General features: G+C 46.6%; 1 protein-coding gene across 1 annotated transcript in view; it reads right to left on the bottom strand.

Moving 5' to 3' along the window:
- Nucleotides 1-2,399: 2,399 nt before the first annotated feature.
- Nucleotides 2,400-22,538, bottom strand: part of urm1 (ubiquitin related modifier 1) — a 66,251-nt gene continuing 46,112 nt past the window's right edge. Inside the window, exons 4-5 of the mRNA XM_078226302.1 lie at nt 6,542-6,590; nt 2,400-4,981 (exon numbers count right to left, since the gene is read on the bottom strand). Coding sequence (XP_078082428.1) covers nt 4,913-4,981; nt 6,542-6,590 — 118 coding nt within the window. The 3' untranslated portion in view covers nt 2,400-4,912. The remainder of the gene's footprint in view (nt 4,982-6,541; nt 6,591-22,538) is intronic.

Here is a 22,538-nt window from a genome sequence, read left to right as displayed (position 1 = left end):
CGTTCCTTTAAAAAAAACTTGAGTCACACTAAGATAAGTTTAATTTGTGGTTGCATCAACACAGCCAATCTCTCTCTCTCTCTTTCTGTGCATTTATTTAATCCAAGTTATCAGTCAATTGCCCTGGTTTTTGATGTGAAATAGTTCGCCTATTCAAATTCCGTTCAAACTGTTTTACCGCGGTCTTGCTAACTCTGGAAGTTACTGGGACATATTTTCCCCTTCCCCAATTGTAAGAATTGTCGACACTCGTTGTCTGATTTTGTTCTGAGTGCTGAAAACTTTTGAAAGACTTGTCAGAAACATGAGTGTGATTTCTATGTGTGTGTTGTCTGATGTTGTTTGTTATTGCTGTTCCTGTTTCAATATCGTGCCTAACGCTGTTTGGCAGTCAAAATAAGTAAATGTGGGGGCGAAGTTTGATTTAATTTGATTTATTATAGTCACGTGTTGGGATACATTGGAAAGTCTTGGTTCTTGCGCGCTATAAAGACAAAGCATACCATTCATAGAGAAGGAAAGGAGAGGGTGCAGAATGTGGTGTTGCAGTCATAGCTAGGGTGTGGAGAAAGATCAGCTTAATATAAGGTGGGTCCATTCAAAAGTGAATCTGTGGAACTCTTTGCCGCAGAAGGCTGTGGAGGCCAGGTCATTGAGTGTCTTTAAGACAGAGATAGGTAGGTTCTTGATTAATAAGGGGATCGGGGGTTATGGGGAGAAGGCAGGAGAATGGGGATGAGAAAAATATCAGCCATGATTGAATGGCAGAGCAGACTCGATGGGCCGAGTGGCCTAATTCTGCTCCTGTGTCTTATAGTCTAAAAGTCTGATGGCAGCAGGGAAGAAGCAGTCCTTGAGACGGTTGGTACGTAAACTGGAGAACTTCTCCTTCAATGGGCTGGCAGAGGGACAATGGGCTGAGTGACCTCAGCTTGGCTTGATGCATTCTGCTTAAAATTTGCACTTGTTAACGTTTCCGTGTTGAATATATATATATATATATATACATTCTGGAAATGCACCTGTAGGCCAGAGCAGGGAGTGGAATTTAGAAGTTAAACTGAGGGAGCTGTGTGCGCCACAGGGGGGGCTGCGAGGTTTTATGACTGTAGGGGGTTTGTTTATTCCAACCCCTGCCTCCCCCCTCGTTCTCTTAAAAGGGTCAGACGTCAAGAAAATCTTATTCTTTATCTTCGGATTGGTTACATTTGTCCTTTTTGGTTTTCTGTTGCCGGGCAACTTGTGTGAGCGAGCCAAGAAATCTCGCCTTCCAAAATACATTGACACACACATACTCACAAAGTGGGGGAGTGGGAGGGGATAAGGCACTGGGAAAAAGGGGAACGTTTTTTCCCCCCCTTCGTACGAAATGATCCAACATTGATGCGATCTCGTAATTCGTTTGGGGGGGGGGGGGGGGGAATTCGTGCTGAGTCAAGGATTAAATATTTAATTTGCAATCAACTGTGATCCGTGCGGTCCACAGAAAGTTATTGACGAGGGACATAACTTCATACCGATTTTTTATATATATTTAAAAAGAAACACTTGGGATCGAGATTTCAGCGTCCCATACAAACGAAAACAAGAAGAAATACAAAAGAAGTCAGTCCTAAATTTAAAAAAAAATAATTCATGGACTGGCTGATAAATTTTTTAAAATAATAATAATAAATTGAAAGTCCCAGAACGGTTTAAAGATGTCGACATTTACCTGCAAAAGGGGACCCGCGTTAAGAGACGGATAAAGTTGTCATGTACTGAGCATTGTGCTGATATCCAATTGCGGATTGTGTGATTGTATAATCACATCTCAACCGGTCCCAAATGCAGTAATTGTTAACAGCAGAATTTTGGGGGTTTTTTTTGGAAGCAAGTGCTTCCCGGAGAAGGTGTCCATTGCATCTAAAACTTCTTGTTTTTAAGTATTAAAAGATACGTGCAGCTTGGGCTAAAAAAAAAAGGCCAAGCATTTATTCTGATATGATTAACTTTTAAAAATGAAATAAATAACAATCTTCGCCACGTTGCAGCTGTTTGTTGAGGCACAAGTTTTATTTTTGAACGGAACAGATGTGTCTTTTATATAAATAGACACACACACACATATCTATAGAATAAAGGCCCGAGTTTTATGCAAAGATATTTTTTTTTTCAGTGGGCTTTTTGACTGGATATTTCCCAGCTGCTGTTCCCTGCTATAGAGATTGTACAGATTCATTACCTCAATGCCCATTTATCACCCCGTGGTGTTATTCAAATTCAGAGCCAATTGAAGACAATCGCCTTTTTTCGCTCTCTCTCTGCGCTGTGGTCACTATACATTTATTGTTAGGGGGAGGGATGGCAGGGGGGTGGTTGAGGGGAGGGGGGGGGGGGGAAGGGGTGGGTGGTGTTGGGAGAGGATCAGCTCACAGGAGAAACCCCGCTTTCCAGTTCAAGTCGGGCAGCCGAGCACAGTGTGGAATGCAGACACAGCCTTCAGCCTTTCCCCACAGCAGCCTTCCAAAAGACTAGGAGCCTCTCTCAGCTGGAAGGAAGAGGACGGAATACCGATAGTTTTTTGAACGGAGAAGGAAGCAAACCTCCTCCTTCTCTTCCCCCCTCTTTTTTTTTTAGCAGCATGTTACAGTGTGTGTGTATCTGCGAGGTGTGTGTGTGTCTGTCTCTGCGCATATAAATATTGCTGCAATTATGACCGATGTTACCTTTGGTACTCAGATAACGGATTGTATCTATTTTTCGCTCCCAAACGAGAAAAAAAATGTCTTTATTTTAAACGCAGGGCAGAGAGAGAAAGAAAAGTCAGCATTTAAAAAAATATATATAGTTTACTTGATCTGGCGCAGAAATAAATGGTGGTAGGGACAATGCGGTTCCTCACTGCATGCCGAACAACAAGACGGGATGGATGCATGTCCAGCCGCGCCACTGTGTTTATAAATTGCCCCGCAGTGTACTCCAGGAGACATGGTTGGCAATTTGGGTTCTCCCCGCATCTCCCGGTTCCGTTGCGTTGGTCAAAAGATCCGTTGTAAATGTTATTTCGTATATGTGTGTGAGAGAGAGAGAGAAAGAGGGATGTATTGAAGACAGGAGATGCTGCCTTCAGGAGGAAGAGAGAGAGAGGGGGGAAAAATCTAGAAATTCTCGCTGCTGATTGTCCAAACGCAATTCTTGTGTTTTTCCAAGTCGGACCCCGAGAATTGTAGATGGACATCCGTAGCTGGATTTTCACATTCGTCTTCCGTCCGCAGTGATGTTTAAAAAAAATACCAGGAAACAAATATTTTGGTGTATTTTTAATTTTTTTTTAAACAAGCCAGTTTTTTTGGGGGGGTTCAGTAAATCGAGCAAGCAGGTTTAAATGAGAACACCTTGAAGCCGGTGAAACCCCCTCCCCCCCAACCTTGAATACACCTCCCTATGAAGAAAGGACCATTGGGATTTGTCAATTTTTTTTTGTTTGGAAAGCAAACCCACGCCTGGAGAACTGGAGAAGTGGCGACAAGGGGTAACGAACGATCAGGTAAATTGCGAACGGACACAGGGTCTGAGACAGCAGACAACAAGGCTGGTTTATGCTTTACGTGTTTACATTATTTTCTCTCAGAGGGAGGGAGTGTTAAATGTGAAAGAGGGGCAATTTTTGTTTTAAAAAAAGAACCCATTCCAGTGTAAAATATCGCTTAGATGATTCCTCATTCAATTCCTTTACAAATTTAAAGCCAGGTTAAAAATTCGGTTTAAATGATCGGCAGATTGCTGCTTTTGCTTCCAACACGCGTCTTCGTATCAAACAAGCAACTTTAAAAAAAAATTGTTTTTGCAATAAGGACGTTCACGTTGTGACTCGCAATGTGAGCTGCACATAATCTTTTTGCAAAATAATAAAATATTCTGACGTTGGTGCAAAACTTAATCGCACCTGTTCCTCCCCTCGTGTTTTATTTTCCCCCAATAACTTATTTTTCAGCCAGTATTGACATTGAGACATGAGTAATATTATTATTAAAAGGAACTTCACCCCCTGAATCTCATACAGATTCTGTATTTCAGGGTTGACCTTCCCTGAAACTAGTCTTTAACAGGCGTTGCCAGTCTCCGATAGGGAATTTTTAAATTGTTGTTATAATATATTTACAATGGTGTGTGTTATAATATAGTTTAAAAGAGTTAGTTAGGGTTAGAAATATTCAGCTTCATATATATTGCGCCGCCGATTCGAGCCCCAGAACTCAGAGGAGAAGGTTTGTTTAAAGAATTCTCCCCTCACTCACTGGGGTCTTGGATGATACCTCTTCTCGTGGAGGGGGGTTAAAATAAGGGTCCATTCATTTCCCACTCCTTCGTTTACAAATTAGTTTTTTTTTGGGGGTGGGTGGGTCGAGGGAACGTTTCAGAAACATACCAGGAGCGAAAAAGGTAAATGGGGCGCAACATTCGCACCCCAGAATCATGATTTCACTTCAGTTTTACTATCAAAGGAAATGATTAGGATTGGAATAGCGGTAGGGGCATCATTTTCAGAGAGAGATCTCAGTTCTCGGTGCACTGACTCGATTATGTTAAACCATGTGATGTTACAATATTATATGACATAATATGCCGGAATTACTTTTTTTTAAAGTAGAGATTAAGGACTTTAAGGATCAGAGAAGCTTATTTTTTTTTATTCCACAGCTCAAAAATTTATACTGAAACACCCATTCTTTTTCTCGCTCTCTCAGTCCGGCCTCTGTTCCCTGTGTACTGCGGGGGTCAAAGAGATTTATTTGTATGTTCCAGGAATGGATCCGGATAACCTGCAGGCTGGGGATGTCATCACTTTGAGGAGCCACGTTACAAGAGAAATATCTCATCTCTTATCATTTTCCACCTCCCCCTCCCCCCGCCCCGTTAAATGTCTCTTTTAACCCCCGTGCAAAGTTGATATGAACACGACATTGTCTTGATCCTCCAGTCTGTAGTCCAACTGACCCTGTCCAAGACACACACAACACACAAAAAAAACAAAGATAACTGTGGGAAGGGAGAAATCCCGTTCACAATTCACAAAATCTAACAATTCCCCCCCCCCCCCCCCCCCCCCCACCCCGATCATTCGCACTCCTGAATTTCAAACCATTCGTTAACAACGCCTTCGCCCAGTAGACCCAGGTGGACCCCTTTTCCTCTGGAGTTTCTGCGCTGAACATTTCTGCTCTGGTTTCCTTGTCGCACCAGTTTCCCGCTCTCTTCGTTCACCCAATGCATTGGTAAACTTCAAGTCAAATTCGCATTATTCCCCCCCCCCCCCCAAACAAAATTATTGGGGCACATTTCCCACACACACCCTCCCTCCCCGGACTCGTTTCTCAAGAACGAACTCTCGTTATTTTCCAATTTTCATCGACTTTTTTTTAAAAAAAGGTTGTCACCTCAAGATTGGGCGGAAGGTTCAACTCCCCAACTTTTAAATTGGACTTGAACCTCCCTGAGAGACAGCAGCCCACCAGGATGGGAAGGGGGGGTTGGTGAGGAGGGAGGGGAGGGGGGGGGGGAATCCCACCAGAAATCGAGGAGAGTGGAGCCCAGAAAGAGGAGGAAAAGGGAGGGGAGTATTGAAACAAGACTAGATACATGTCACTCCCTCCCACCAAAACAAAATTCACTCTAATTCCATTCAGCCTCAAACCAGCCATTTTCTACCCGGTTGGATAAAATGGAGGGATGTTCCTGGTCATTAATTATATTTTTATTTTTTTTAAAAAGGGACGAGCGGGTTCATCAAAACAACGATTCCGGTTTCTAATCGCTTGTCCAGAATGGAGTAACGATACTATTTTGGTGTCAGAATGTTCACTCTCTGTCCCGCCCCTCACAAGTTGATTGTGCCCAGAATATTTTACTTTTAAGGTAAGAGGTACTTGGAGATGTCAAAATAAATATTTCACCGGAGTCAAATGAACTGGGTGGGGGGGGGGGGGGGGGAGAGGCAAAAACCCTTCTGAACTGGTTCCTTTTTGCTTCAGCTGTGAAATGTCATAATTGTATCATCATTGAGCAGAGGTCGCTCTGTAGGGAAAGGCGGGGGGAGGGAGCTTTATCCATTCTCACCTACAGGGGGAAAAGCTTTATCCACCCCTTACCAACAAGGGGGGGAAAGCTTCATCCATTCCTCACGCACAGGGGGATGCTTTATTCCCCTCTTACTTACAGGGGGAAAAGGCCTTATTCCCTCTTTCCTACAAGGGGGAAATGCTTTATTCCCCCCTTACCTATAAGGGGGAAAAGACCTTATTCCCTCTTACCTACAAGGGGGGGGGGGGGGCGGGAAAGCTTTATCCATTCCTCACCTACAGGGGAAAAGCTTTATTTTCCCCCTTTACAGGAAACCACATTGGAAGACGATCACAAGCCATTCTGTTGTGGCTGTGTCCCCTTTTATTTAAAAAAAAACTTTCTAAGGACCCTCTCGCCACCTGCGCCCCCCCCCCCCCCCCGCCCTCCTCCCTCCCTCCCCCACGCAGGTTTATTAGCGAAATCGGCGAATACCAACCATTAATTCCCAATCGGCATCGTTGACCAGAACCAGGATACCCGGCCTCCTGAAAGAGAAGCAAACGCCAGCGAGGTCAGTCACTCGGTACAGTACAAGGGGCATTATACTGTGTGTGTGTGTGTGTATAAGGGGCATTATAGTGTGTGTGTTCAAGGGGCATTATAGTGTGTATGTGTGTGTACAAGGGGCATTGTAGTGTGTATGTGTGTACAAGGGGCATTATAGTGTGTATGTGTGTGTACAAGGGGCATTATATTGTGTGTGTATATAAGGGACATTATATTGTGTGTGTATATAAGGGGCATTGTGTGTTTGTCGCAGATACTCTTAACTTAATTTATCGCTCAATTTCACATCATTTTTTTACATTTCCCGGGTTAATATCTGAACTGTAAACAGGGCCAACTGGTCTCTGCGACAACAAGAAAGTACGGATCTGTGAACACGGCAACACCCAATCGTCCGAATGTTTAATTTGCCCACTTCTTGTGTCAAACTAGTTATTTTTTCGGGGCGGTGGAGGGGATGGCTTCGCCCTTTAGAATTTACAATTTCTCAAATAAAAAGGGGGCCATGAATTTGCTGCTGAATATATTAAAACATCCGTGGACGAGCCAGCGTTCACAGGCGGGGAAGGGAGGACCGGGTTAAAGGGACAGCGGGAAACACACAGTGCCTGACCGCTAATAGGAAAATATCACAACTCCACCATGTGCGGATTTCTGCTCCTCTCTCTCCCACTGGCATCAACACCCCTTTTCCTGTCGGTGTGTGTGTGTGTGTGTGGAGGTGGGGGGAGTGTTCTTTGGATATTAAATATTCATGTTTGTATCTGTTAGAAATATTAGATGTTCTCCTAACCTATTTGTAAGATGACAGATTGTCCACTGACAGTAAACATTGCAAGCAGTCCTCCCCCAATGGACCCCTGAACGATCAACTTTGTGTCTTTCTCCATCGCTGGGCTGCACAGCCAATTAAATCTTCTGACCTGCAACCACTTTTGTGAAGAAAGGCAGCCCAATTTGTGCACAGCAAGCTCCCACAGACAGCAAGGTGACCAATGACTAGATCATTCATTCACGGGACATGGGCGTCACTGGTTAGACCAGCATTTATGCCCTTTTTAAAATTTATTATTGTCATAAGTGGACTTACATTAACACTGCAGTGAAGTTACTGTGAAAATCCCCTAGTCGCCACACTCTGGCACCTGTTTGGGTACACAGAGGGAGAATTTAGCGTGGTCAATGCACCCTAACCAGCACGTCTTTTGGACTGTGGGAGGAAACCCACGCAGACACGGGGAGAACGTGCAAACTCCACCCAGAGAGTGACCCGAGCCAGGAATTGAACCCGGGTCCCTGGCACTGTGAAGCAGCAGTGCTAACCACTGTGCCACCGTGCCACCCTTGGAGAAGGTGGTGGTGAACTGCCTTCTTGAAAGTTCACGTGCTGTGTGGTTGACCCATTCGGGAGGGAATTCCAGAATTTTGACCCAGCGACTGTGAAGGAATGGCCGATATTTCTGTGTCAGTGGGAGGATTAATATTGGCCAGGGCACCGGGATGGACTCCCTGCTCCATGAAATAGTGCCGGGGGGGAATCTTTAACACCTGACCGAGAGGGTAGAAGAAGCACCAATTACCTGCTCCTGGGCAAGACTGCCACCAGGAATAAAATGGGCAAATGAGATTTTGTGTCTATGTTTGTGCAGTGGGATTCAAACTCTTTACCTATTGAATAGTCACTGGTAGCTCAGTGGTTAGCTCTAGATACTTAAACAGAGTGTGAAATTCCTGCATGTACGATGTACCTCATAAGTAGAAAAGTCCTCTAACTAAATATCTCAGGCTGTTTCCTCACTCCCCTCCAGACAGTTTCCGTGTCAGTGACTCCACACCTCTCCCTGGGCAGATGATGCTCGGTCTTCAAAAACTCAGTCATTAACTTGACCCTGATACGAGTGTACCAGGTCACGACTGCTAACATCACCCACACCTGCCTCAGCACATTGAATCCCTACAGTACAGGAGGAGGCCATTCAGCCCATTGAGCCTGCATCGACAACAATGAAGCAGTTGAGGCTACCTCACTGAATGTTTTTAAGGCAAGGGTAGATACATTTTTGAACAGTAAAGGAATTAAGGATTATGTGGGTGGATAAGTGGAGCTGAGTCCACGAAAAGATCAGCCATGATCTTATTGAATGGCGGAACAGGCTCGAGGGGCCAGATGGCCCACTCCTGCTCCTAGTTCTAATGTTATGTTCCATCCCATCCAGGCCCTATCCCCGTAACCCCATGTATTTATCCCCGACAGTAGGGTCAATTTTGCTTGGCCAATCCACCTAACCCGCACATCTTTGGAGTGTGGGAGGAAACCGGAGCAGACACAACGTAAAACTCCACACAGACAGTCACTCAAGGCTGGAACTGAACCCAGGTCCCTGGCGCTGTGAGGCAGCAGTGCTAACCACAATTCCGCTGAAACTCTCATCCCAGCCTTTGTTAGATCTGGGATTGATGATTCCAAAACTCTCCCTCTGGTTGTCTTTCCATGTTTCATCCTCCAATTTCTCCTCTTCCATAAGTCTGCAACATCACACCGAATCCCATTCGCTCCTCAGCTCTGTACGTGCTGATCAATGACTCTGCAAATTCCTTGGTTGCAATCTCCACGCCTCCCTCTATCTCTGTAACCCACCCCCCGCACCGCCCCCCCCAGCCCCACAAGCCAGAGGTTCCTTCGCGTCTCCAATGTAGGCCTTTAGCCCCGATATTTACGTCTTTGACAATGGTGGCTGTGCTTTCAGCTGTCAAAGCTCTGAGCTCTGGAATTCCCTCCCTACACCTCTCCACCTCTTCTTCAAGACACTCCGTAAAAACATTGACCAAGCTTTTCAAGCTTTTGGGCACTTTGTCCGATATATTTTCTCAGTTAGCTTTTTGGTAGCATAGCACTTGAGTATTGCTGAAAAAAAAGCTTTTCATTTGGCACCCAGCAGTTCAGATGCAAGAATGTCAAGTTTTGAAGGGATCGGCCTCAATGAGAATTGACATGCCAACCAATCAGCACCTTTTTCTCATTGTGTTTGAAATTTGGTATTCCTGCATTTGTCCTGATGAGTGCAAAACAGAAAGCTTTGACAACTTGTCTCTTTTTTTCTCTGCAAGTTTGTTCAGTGGCTCGGTGTGAAATTTTATCCCACACCATTCCTGCGACACACTTTGGGGCATTTATCGCCAATAAAGACACTATATAAATGCCAGTTGTTGGATTACACATCTGGTTAACAAAACTCAAAGAATGTTACCAGCGGAATGGCTGACGAGGTGTTCCCTTGCCCCGGGGAAGTCAGAGCAACAGAACCACTGATAAACAGAAAAGGCTGCCATTCGCAGCATAGAGTATTGTAAACTGCACCGTCATCTGCTCTCGCTGCAGTCTGGCGTTTCTCTCCCCAGCCCCTCCCCCTCCAACAATCACTGGACTGTTAAAGACTTTCCCCTAGCAATACTTCTTCCCCGTTGCCATGGGAGTTTTGAATGAACCTACCATATATTAAAGCTGATCTTTCTCTACACCCTAGCTATGACTGTAACACTGTATTCTGCACCCTCTCCTTTCCTTCTCTATGAACGGTATGCTTTGCCTGTATAGCATGCAAGAAACTATGCTTTTCACTGTATCCCAATACGTGTGACAATAATAAATCAAATCAAATCTAATTCCAGGGAAGCTAAAGCTGCAATCACAACTTTTAAACAAACTGCTTTACAAGCCTTCCTTTTTTTGTCAAGTCTGTATTCACGGCAGTGAGTTTCCAAGATGAGTCCTTGCCCCCAACATGAATGCAATATCGTCGATTTCTACGGGGAGACATGGCTTTGAACACACAATCGTGATGTGGCCGGGGGGGTGGGGGGCGGTCAGAGATTGCACTCTACAAAAGTCAAGTGTCTTTCTAGATAACGCCCAAGTTCCTGCGATCACCCGGGGTTGGATTGGATCCCCTCACCCCAGAGCGTTAGAAGGGAATCTGGCGACGATGTTTTGTATAAAAAAGCAAATTACTGCGGATGCTGGAATCTGAAACCAAGAGACAAAATGCTGGAAAATCTCAGCAGGTCTGGCAGCATCTGTAAGGAGAGAAAAGAGCTGACGTTTCGAATCCAGATCTGTCAAAGCTTTGACAAAGGGTCATCTGGACTCGAAACGTCAGCTCTATTTTCTTCTTACAGAGGCTGCCAGACCTGCTGAGATTTTCCAGCGTTTTCTCTTATGTTTTGTTGTGGTTCTTTTTTTTTTGTCTCTCCCAGGGGATGGTCCACAGTGAGCGGAGTTGGGAAGTGTCCAGCTGCGGCGCATAAACCATCAGGCTGAGCTTTGATGGATCAAGGGGTCTTTCCTTGACCGTCATCTTGTGTAGTGCGTGGTGAGTACTCGGGTATGTCACTTCATTGCTTGGAGTGGTGAATATAGTAGCACTGGATGGGAAATGTAACCCATTTCATCAGTGTTTATATATTTTGGGTTTTTAAAAAACAAAATTATACCGCTATTCAAAGTTAACTCTGTAAATCCTGCATGGGGAAAATCCTCACAGTGCCAGGGACCCGGGTTCAATTCTGGCCACTATCTGTGTGGAGTTTGCACTTTGTCCCCGTGTCTGCATGGGTTTCCTCCCACAGTCCAAAGATGTGCGGGTTAGGTTGATTGGCCATGCTAAATTGACACTAGTGTGGGGTTACGGGAATAGGGCCTGGGTGGGATTGTGGTCGGTACAGACTCGCTGGGCTGAATGGCCTCCTTCTGCACTGTAGGGATTCTGTAATGGTCATCACTTGTTTTAATTAATTTAGCATCAAAAATCTAACTCCATAATATTGTTCGATTTCCCACCCTCCCCCAGCCCAACCTCAGTTTGCTTTTACAAAACCTCTCCTTTGTCAGTATTGCCATCTTTTCCAGCTATTGGTTCTCCGACAGATTACGGTTTCATACCCCACCCAACTGGCCCTCATTCACTGGTGTGTCTCAATAGCCAAATCCCATTGGGTTATCAACTACAGGAGGCTTCACATTGCAGTCTCTCCTTGACCTCCAGACACACGCATTTCACAGCAGGGTGGTCATCAGGCGCAGTATTAGATCCATGGAAAGACAGGCCAATCAGTAAGAATTCCATATCAACGGAGGAGGTAAAGAAAAAAATTGAATTTACTTTCATTTGTTTTTCGCCCTTCACATCCTCAGATTGCCCGAGGGACTTCACAGCCAAGGAAGTACCTGAGGCGGCACAGTGGCAAGCACTGCTGCCTCACAGCTCCCGGGACCTGGGTTCGATTCCCGGTTTGGGTCACTGTCTGTGTGGAGTTTGCACATTCTCCCCGTGTCTGTGTGGGTTTCTTCCGGGTGCTCCGGTTTCCTCCCACAGTCCAAAGAGGTGCCATGCTAAAGTGCCCCTTAGTGTCCCGGGATGCATAGGTTAGAGGAATTGGCGGAGTAAATATGTGGGATTATGGGGATAGGAGCTGGGTGGGATTGTTGTTGGTGCAGACCCGATGGGCTGAATGGCCTCCTTTTGCACTGTAGGGGGTTCTATGAATCCTATGAGTGCAGTCATTGCTGAGAGTTAGACAAACACAATGCCAATTTGTGCACAGAAAGATCCCACAAACAAAAATGAGATGAACTACCAGTTCATTTGTTTTTCAAAGTGGTGCTGCTTGAGGGATGAGTGTTGGCCAAGGTATTTATATGCTGGATTATTACCTGGCAAATGCATTTGAAAGCTATCGCAGTACAAAGATTTGGTTATTGACTGTGTGGCATCCAGTTGAAGCCTGGAGTTTTGCAATGCCACTCAGCATCAAGTTTCTTTCCCAGCTCTCTGCTCTGTAGATATGTTGAGGTTGGTGAGCTGGGTGCATGACCTTAACGTATTGGAACTGTGTCAAAAACCATCCCATTATTCCCTCCCATTTGAGTATTAGCAAAAACATGGGGCGATGTCATGTAATGGTAATGTCACAGGCTGCACTGGGGTCAAGTCCCAGCACGTAAGCCAGTCTCAGTAATGACGACAATGACAACTATCATTAATTGTTATAAAAACCCATCTGATGCCCCTGAGGTGAGGAAACCTGCCAACTTTACCCGGTCTGGCCTCCGTGTCACTCCAGACTCTCACCCATGTGGTTCACTCTTAACTCTGCCCTCTGAAACAGTCCAGCAAACCACTCAGTTAAGGGGCAATTAGGGATGGACATCACGCGTTGGGCCTTGCTAACGTGCCAACATTTATCAAAAGAAAAGTCGGGACAATATTAACCCTAAAAGCTTGCTTAAAACTCAGCCAGTTCAGCATTCAGAGTGCATGCATTGGACAGAATTATATTGATATTTTCGTATTTGATATTTCGCTCTGCACTGAGTGGTGACTCGTTGGTTTTGCGGTCGGACCTCCTCATGCGTGTGCAAATCTCAGCTGATCAAAGTGCAAGCGCCTTATGTGATCTTACTGGGGCGGCACGGTGGCACAGTGGTGAGCACTGCTGCCTCACAGCGCCAGGGACCCGGGTTCGATTCCCAGCTTGGGTCACTGTCTGTGCGGAGTCTGCACGTTCTCCCCGTGTCTGTGTGGGTTTCCTCCCACAGTCCGAAAGACGTGCTGGTTAGGGGCATTGGCCGTGCTAAATTTCCCCTCAGTGTACCCGAACAGGCGCCGGAGTGTGGCGACTGGGGGATTTTCACAGTAACTTCATTGCAGTGTTAATGTAAGCCTACTTGTGACACTAATAAATAAACTTTAAAAGTTGCTATTTTTGGAAGTGCCCTTCCGTGGTAAGATCATTTCTACTTTGCTGTGCAAGTGACTGGATGAGTATTTATATCAATTGCCGGGGAGGGGAGAAGGGGGAGACTGGTTCAGTTCCATCAATTCCTCAATTGGTTCACTTCAATTTACATCTGCCTGCCTTTGCCAAGCATCTCCGGAAGGTGCACAGTGATGATGCTCAAACCTAGGGCTTTCTCAGTATTTAAATAATGGGACATTTTACCCTCTGAGTCATCAGGGCAGCCACTATTTCTCAATGTTCCACAGAAATATACACAGGAAACAGAAGCAGGAGTAGGCTATTCGGCCCTTTGAGACTACTCCGCCCGCCATTCATTATGACCATGGCTGATTAATACTCTGATCCCGTCTCCACTCCCCCATATCCCTTGATCCCTTTAGCCCCCAAGTGCTGTATCTAATTCCTTGTGGCTGCATATTAAATGTGCTTTCCTTCCCCCCTTAGGTTTTCAAGACTCAAGAACAGCTTCTTCCCTGCTGCCATCAGACTTTGGAATGGACCTACCATATATTAAGTTGATCTCTCTCCGCACCCTAGCTATGACTGTAACCACATTCTGCACCCTCTCCTTTCCTTCTCCCCTATGTACTCTATGAATGGTATGTTTTGTCTGCATAGCGCGCAAGAAACAATACTTTTCACTGTATCTCAATACATGTGACAATAATAAATCAAATCAAATCAAATCAGTCCACGCACTTTTTATACGTAGGAGAGAGACTCCCAGACAAGCTAATCTGAGGCAGTTCTGGAGCACAGTGCTTGCAAGATTGCAGGAGGGATTCGGGATGCTTCCTTTGACTGTGATTCCCAGAGAGAAACATTTTTAAAGGAGCGATTTTGAAATGAATGAGGGAGGGGAAAGGACAGACAGCACGTCTTACACACACTCGCTTGCACTCTTGCACACTTGCACTCAGACACTTTTATTCTGTTTCAAAACATCTCTAATTATCTTTAAAAAATAGAATTTTTTTTTCCTTACAGCAATAGACACAACCCTTTGCAGATTCTTTTCCAATAGTTGTTGCACTTTTCTGAATGACCGCCATTCAGACTGTACTTTACAAGCTCAGACGGGTTGCTGGCGAGAGTTGGTGTGTGGGTCACAAGCTGTTAATATGATAGGTTGTATCCTGACAGAAAGTGTTCCATCATACGTTCATAAGAGTTCCTAAGATATAGGAGCAGATTAAGGCCATTCAGCCCATCGAGTCTGCTCTGCCGTTCGATCATGGCCGATATGCTCTTCATCCCCATTTTCCTGCCTTCTCCCCATAGCCCTTCAACCCATCACCAATTAAAAATCTGTCTAACTCCTCCTTAAATTTACTCACTGTCCAACAGCCACTGCACTTTGGGGTAGCGAATTCCACAGATCCACAACCCTCTGGGAAAAGTAGTTTCTCCTCAACCCTGTTTTAAATTTCCTACCCCTTATCCCAAGACTATGATCTCTCGTCCTAGGATGCCCCACAAGAGGAAGCATCCGCTCCACGTCTACTTTATCCATACCTTTGATCATCTTGTATACCTCAATTTGATCTCCCCTCATTCTTCTAAATTCCAGAGAGTGTCGGCCTAAACTGTTCAATCTCTCTTCATACGACAAACCCCTCATCTCTGGAATCAATCTAGTGAACCTCCTCTGAACTGCCTCCAATGCCACTACATCTTTCCTCAAATAAGGGGACCAAAACTGTGCCCAATACTCCAGGCGGCCTCACCATTGCCTTGTATAGTTGCAACAATACTTCCTTACCTTTATATTCAAGACGGATGGCACGGTGGCACAGTGGTTAGCACTACTGCCTCACAGCGCCAGAGACCCGGGTTCGATTCCCGGCATGGGTCACTCACTGTCTGTGTGGAGTTTGCACATTCTCTCCATGTCTGCGTGGGTTTCCTCCGGGGGCTCCGGTTTCCTCCCACAGTCCAAAGATGTGTGGGTTAGGTAAATTGGCCGTGCTAAATTGTCCTTTAGTGTCGGGGGACTAGGGTAAATGCATGGGGTTATGGAGATAAGGCCTGGGTGGGATTGTGGTTGGTGCAGACTCGATGGGCTGAATGGCCTCCTTCTGCACTGTAGGGATTCTATGAAGTCTGGAGCTTGTAAATCATTTTATTAATTATCTCACAATTGTCCACATGCAATTGCTGACTTCTCACTCACTGCACCAGATATTCCAGTACAGATACAACACTGGCATCTACCTGGCAATGTGGAAAATTGCCCAGGTATGTCCTGTACACAAAAAGCAGGACAAATCCAACTCAGCCAATTTCTGGCCAGTCTTACTCTCGATCGTCAATCAAATGATGGAAGGGGTCACTGACGAGTGGCACTTGCTTAGCAATAACCTGCTCACAGACATTCAGTTCAGGCTCACTTTGAGGGTCAAGTCCTGATCTCATTATAGCCTTGGTTCAAACATGGACAAAAGAGCTGAACTCCAGAGGTGAGGCGAGAGTGACTGCCCTTGACATTGAAGCAGCATTCGACCGAGTGTGGCATCAAGGAGTCCTAGCGCAACTAGAATCAATGGGTATCAGGGCAAAAGCATTCTGCTGGTTTATGTCACACTTAGCACAAAGGAAGATGGCTGTGGCGGTTGGAGGTCAGTCATCTCAGCTCCAGGACATCTCCACAAGAGTTCCTCAGGGTTAGTGTCCGAGGCCCAACCATCTTCAGCTGCTTCATCAATCACCTGTCTTCCATCATAACAGGGGTGGTGATGTTCACTGATGATTGCACAATGTTCAGCGCCATTCCCAACTCCTCAGATACTGGAGCAGTCCATGTCCAAATGCAGCAAGACCTGGACAATATCCAGGACTGGGCTGACAAGTGACAAGTAACATTTACACCACAAAAGTGCCAGACAATGACCATGTCCAACATGAGAGGATCTAAACCATTGCAACTTGATATGCCATAGCATTACCGTCGCTGAATTCCCCGCTACCAACATCCTGGGGGTTACCATTGACCAGAAACTGCACTAGACGAGCCACATAAATAGTGTAGCTACAAAAGCAGCTCAGAGGCTAGGAATCCTGCGGCAACTAAGTCACCTCCTCACCCCCCAAAGCCTGTCCACCATATATAAGTCACAAATCAGGTGTGTGGTAGAATACTCCCCACTTGCCTGGATGAGTGCAGCTACAACACTCGAGAAGCTCAACACCATCCAGGACAAAACAGCCCGTTTGAGTGGCAACATCCACTCCCTCCACCACCAACGGACAGTGGCAGCAGTGTGTACCATCTACAAGGTGCACTGCAAATTCCTCTCCCAGTCACACACCATCTTGACTTGGAAATGTATCATCGTTCCTATCATCGTCGCTGGGTCAAATTCCTGGAACTCCCTCCCAAACAGCACTGTGGGTGTCCCGACACCACATGAACTGCAGAGGTTCAAGAAAGCAGCTCACCACAACCTTCTCAAGGGCAATTAGGGATAGGCAGTATATGCTAAACCTAAGCCAGCGATGCACACATCCTTTCAATTCATATAAAAAAAATACTCTTTCATATTTCACCCAAAAGAATATTCTTCATCTGTGACCCCAGGCACCACAAAACCCAGTCTTGTTTCTACTGTGGTACAGACCTCTCAACCTTTCCATCCTGGACAGTGATGGGGGGGTCCTGAGTTTCCCACCTCCAACCCTCCAAGTAACGTTTAGCATCCGAATCACAGCCCCAGGCTGAGAGCATGGGTGGCACAGTGGTTAGCACTGCTGCCTCACAGCGCCAGGGACCCGGGTTCAATTCCCGGCTTGGGTCACTGTCTGTGTGGAGTCTGCACATTCTCCCCGTGTCTGTGTGGGTTTCCTCCGGGTGCTCCGGTTTCCTCCCACAGTCCAAAGATGTGCAAGGTTAGGTTGAGTGGCCATGCTAAATTGCCCCTTAGTGTCAGGGAGATAAGTGGGTAAAATACTTGGGGTTATTGGGATAGGGCCTGGGTGGGATTGTTGTTGGTGCAGACTCGATGGGCCAAATGGCCTCCTTCTGCACTGTAGAGATTCCAAGATTCTATGATGACATTAGCAAACTCAGCCAAAGTCTGGAATGAACTATAGTCTTTCCCAATCTGTGTGGTTGAGTCTCTTAATGGCTGGTGGCATTTAGCAGGCGGGCCACTGGCGGACCTCATCTCCTGCTAGCGGCACCCCCCCCCATTCTCCTGCCAGCGCCTCCCCCCCACCCCCTCCACCGCATTCAGGCTGTATCCATTTAATACAATGACCTACTCAATAGGATTTCACTTCCTAAACGGGTGCCATTGCAGTGGGCATGACCTCACCCTCACTGGGGAAGCTGAGCTGCGGGGGAGATATTTAACAACTTGCCCAGCATCTGCTTCTCCATTTCCCTCAGCTTCTTCTAAACTCCGCCGGCCGCTGCCAATCTGCACAAGCTGTTACGCGCATCCCGTCCCATCCTCAGCCTCACCCATCTTTCAACCTGGCAGGTCATATCCCCAGCCCCACATTCCTGTCCTGTACGATGCCCTGTTTGTTCGTTCATTACTGTCTCCTCACTCACACCAGCTCCCCGTTTCCTATACATTGGTCTCATAAGAACTAGGAGCAGGAGTAGGCCCCAACTGGCCCCTCGAGCCTGCTCCGCCATTCAATAAGATCATGGCGGACCTTTTCGTGGACTCAGCTCCACTTACCCTCCCGCTCACCCTTAATTCCTTTACTGTTCAAAAATGTATCAATCCTCGCCTTAAAAACATTCAATGAGGTAGCCTCAAATGCTTCACTGGGCAGGGGATTCCACAGATTCACAATCCTTTGGGTGAAGAAGTTCCTCCTCAACTTACGTCCACCGCATTCAGGCTGTATCCATTTAACACAATGTCTCGCGTGATTACAATCATGTTCCTTCTTAGTTCATTCATCCAAAGACCCTGTACAAGTCCTTGCACTGCCGCATCAGTCTCTTACAATCTTGGAGCTTTTGCTTCCATTCTGAAGTCCATTAGCGGTCCAGAATCTGCCTTTCACTAGTTCGAGCAGACGTTTCCCTTGGTTTAGTTTTCAGAATTAACATTTTGCATTCCATTCACGAACAGAAACACCTCTGTAAGATGGAGACCTCCTCAACTACAAGCTGCTCCAAACTTTTCGCACAACAATGCCCTGACACTTGTAATCAGCTTTATTGCAGCGAGAAGTTACACCGCCAACACTCAACGTCTCCCTCCTTGTATCTTGATGACCAGAACTGGGTCAGGTGTGACCAGAGAACTGTAGGCTTTGTCCATAACATCCTCCCAATAATTATTCTCATGTACAAACCTGTTCACATCCATGCCCCTCGCGACCTCAACAACCTCCAGCGACCCCAAGTTTCAGCTTGTGTCTCCTATTCCTTTGTCTCTGGACCATTTCCTTGCTTTGCTTCCGTCGGTAGCAGAGATTTCTGCCACCTTCACATCCCTGCAAACTCACCCCTCCCAATGGTCCCACCTCTCCCCACTTCCTAAAGGCTCCTCAGCAACCGTGTTAAGCACAAGTAAAAAATAACATTCGACCCAGTGCCGTGCTCAGTGGGCAAGCAGTGGGTGCCAGCACCTACCCCCAGAGTCAACTTCCCCCCTGATTCATTGTACAGTCACCGCTATAATCACTAAATCCCACACAAGTGAGCTGGGAGCTCAGCAGTGCACACAGACAGAGGAGAGGCATGCTTAAAGTGACACTCGGAAATGCTATCGGAGCTATTAATTTAAAGTACGTCCACAAAGGGGAAGCTTCAGTACATCAGTTAGTGATCAGAGCTGGCTGGAAAAGCCGTTTGATCTTCAGTGCACTTTAATTGTTTTCCTCTAAGAAGCAGCGTCGCACACTTCAAGCTGTTCGCAGTGCCCTGAATTTTAAAGTGTTTCCTCAGGGCCAGGCAGAATCTGGAGTCTGCGACAGCGCACTGTGCATTCTGACAGCAGAGTAGGATCTGGCAAAGAAACACCTCAACAAATATAAAATCAGACAATCTGCAGTTCTTTTCCAGCCTCTCTTCAGAGCGCGGATTCATCCTGGGTCCCACTTCCCTGGGGACCACGAGCCTTGGATTAAAGTTTGAAGTTTATTTATTAGTGTCACAAGTAAGGCTTACATTAACACCGCAATGAAGTTCCTGTGAAATACCCCTAGTTGCCACACTCCGGCGCCTGTTCGGGTACACTGAGGGAGAATTCAGCACGGCCAATGCACCCTAACCAGCACGTCTTTCAGACCGTGGGAGGAAACTGGAGCATCCGGAGGAAGCCCACACAGACACGGGGAGAACATGGAAACTCCACACAGACAGTGACCCAAAGCCGGGAATCGAACCCGGGTCCCTGGCACTGTGAGGCAGCAGTGTTAACCACTGTGCCACCGTCAATCCCTCGATGATTCTGTGAGCCCAGGTGGTGAGGAGGGATGGGGGGGTGGGAGGGGGGTTTGGAATGCTCCTCCAAAGAGGGCACATCACAGCCATACCTGATCTAGCCTTAACTCGACTGCCACACCAAGGCTGGCATTGCATGGCAGTACCAAGGCAGTGCTGCACTCTCAGAGGCAAGAACATGAAAAATTGGAGCAGGAATAGACCATTCGGCCCGTCAGGCCCGCTCTGCCGTCCAATACGATCGTGGCTGATCTTTGGCTTCAACTCCCCTTCCCCGCTCACTCCCCAGATCCCTTCATTCCCCAAGTAAACAAAGATCTGTCTATCTCAGCCTTAACAATCTACCTCCACGTCATATCTCAGCCTTAACAATGGAGCAGCCACAACTCTCTGGGGTAGAGCACTCCAAAGATTCACAACCCTCTGAGGGAAGAAATTTCTCCTCTAGGTTTTAAACGGTTAACAAAGGCAGCACGGTGGCACAGCGGTTAGCGCTGCTGCCTCACAGCGCCAGGGACCTGGGTTCGATTCCGGCCTTGCGTCACTGTCTGTGCGGAGTTTGCACATTCTCCCCGTGTCTGCGTGGGTTTCCTCTCACAGTCCAAAGATGTGTGGGTTAGGTTGATTGGCTATGGTACATAGCCCCTGAGTGTCAGGGGAACTAACTAGGGTAAATGCTTGGGGTTATGAGGATAGGGCAAAATGGATTGTGGTCGGTGCAGACTTGATGGGCCGAATGGCCTTCTGCACTGTAGGAATTCTCTGATTCTATGACAATGTTACGATTTTCTCAGTGCATTGTTAGAACTTGCTTAATGATAGATTCCAGTATTTTCCTGACAATTAATATCAACCTAATCGGCCTGTAGTTCCCCCTTTCTCCCTCCCTCCTTTCTTTGACAGCAACGTGCATTTACTAAATTGCAATCCACCGGGGTCATTCAAGAATCGAGGGAACTTTGGGGGATTATAACCAGTGTATCCGCTGTCTCTTGGAACACCAGAATGTGGACCATCACGTGGCGTCTTTTGGCTGAGACTCCAGGCATCCTCAGGTAAATCCACAGGCATCTCAGGTAAAAGATCCCATGGCACTTTGGTGAAGAGGAGCAGGGGAGTTCTCTGCAGCGTCCGGCCAATTGCTATCCATCAACCAACATCATTGAAAACACATACAAAAGCAAAATACCACAGATACTGGAAATCTGAAATAAAAACAGGAAAGGTTGGAAATACTCAGCCGGTCAGACAGCATCTACGAAGGTAAAAATAAGTGTTTAATTTGCAGGATGATGACCTTCTGTGAAATGTTGGCTCATTTTTCTCTCCAAAGAATCTGGCTGACCCACTGGCATTTTTAAAAAATTTCATTTGTGGGACATGGGCATCGCTGGCTGGTCCAGCATTTATTGCCCATCCCTAGTTGCCCTTGGAGGGCAGTCGAGAGTCAACCACATTGCTGTGGCTCTGGAGTCACATGTAGGCCAGACCAGGTAAGGACGGCAGATTTCCTTCCCTAAAGGACTTTAGTGAACCAGATGGGTTTTTCCAGCAATCGACAATGGTTTCATGGAAATCAGTAGATTCTTAATTCCAGATATTTTTAAATTGAATTCAAATTCCACCACCTGCCGTGGCGGGATTCGAACCCGGGACCCCAGAACATGAGCTGAATTTCTGGATTAATAGTCCAGCGATAATACCACTGGGCCACCGCCTCCCCTAACTTTTATTATTTTAAATTTTTTACTACGTTTTTAGTCTCACGACAACAAATTATCTAGTTGCTGTTTGTGAAAGTTTGCTGTGTGCCAAATGGCTGCCATTTTTCCCTCGCAGTGACTACACTTGAAAAGGTATCTCATTGGCTGTAAAGCACTGTGAGACATACTGAGGTCGTGAAAGCTGCCAAATAAATGCAAGATTATGTCCACACAGACAGTGACCCGAGCCGGGTTCGATTCCCGGCTCGGGTCACTGTCTGTGTGGAGTTTGCGCATTCTCCTCGTGTCTGCGTGGGTTTCCTCCGGGTGCTCCGGTTTCCTCCCACAGTCCAAAGATGTGCGGGTTAGGTTGATTGGCCAGGTTAAAAATTGCCCCTTAGAGTCCTGGGATGCGTAGGTTAGAGGGGTTAGCGGGTAAATATGTGGGGGTAGGGCCTGGGTGGGATTGTGGTCGGTGCAGACTCGATGGGCCAAATGGCCTCCTTCTGCACTGTAGGGTTTCTATGATTTCTATGAGATCCTTCATTCAAACGGGCACTTTGTGGTAAATGTCACTTAGAACAAAGAAAATTACAGCACAGGAACAGGCCCTTTGGCCCTCCAAGCCTGCACCGACCATGCTGCCCATGTGAACTAAAAACCCCCACCCTCCCGGGGACCATATCCCTCTATTCCCATCCTATTTATGTATTTGTCCAGACGCCCCTTAAGAGTGACTATCGTATCTGCTTCCACTACCTCCCCCGGCAGCGAGTTCCAGACACGCACCACCCTCTGTGTAAAAAACTTGCCTCGTACATCTCCTCTAAGCCTTGCCTCTCACATCTTAAACCTATGCCCCCTGGTAATTGACTCTTCCACCCTGGGAAAAAGCTTCTGACTATCCACTCTGTCCATAATCTTGTAGACTTCTATCAGGTCGCCTCTCAACCTCTGTCGTTCCAGTGAGAACAAACCAAGTTTCTCCAACCTCCCCTCCTAGCTAATGCCCTCCA

The sequence above is a fragment of the Mustelus asterias genome, chromosome 13 (genome assembly GCF_964213995.1).
Source record: "Mustelus asterias chromosome 13, sMusAst1.hap1.1, whole genome shotgun sequence".
NCBI lineage: Eukaryota > Metazoa > Chordata > Chondrichthyes > Carcharhiniformes > Triakidae > Mustelus > Mustelus asterias.
This window is presented reverse-complemented; position numbering and strand designations above follow the sequence as displayed.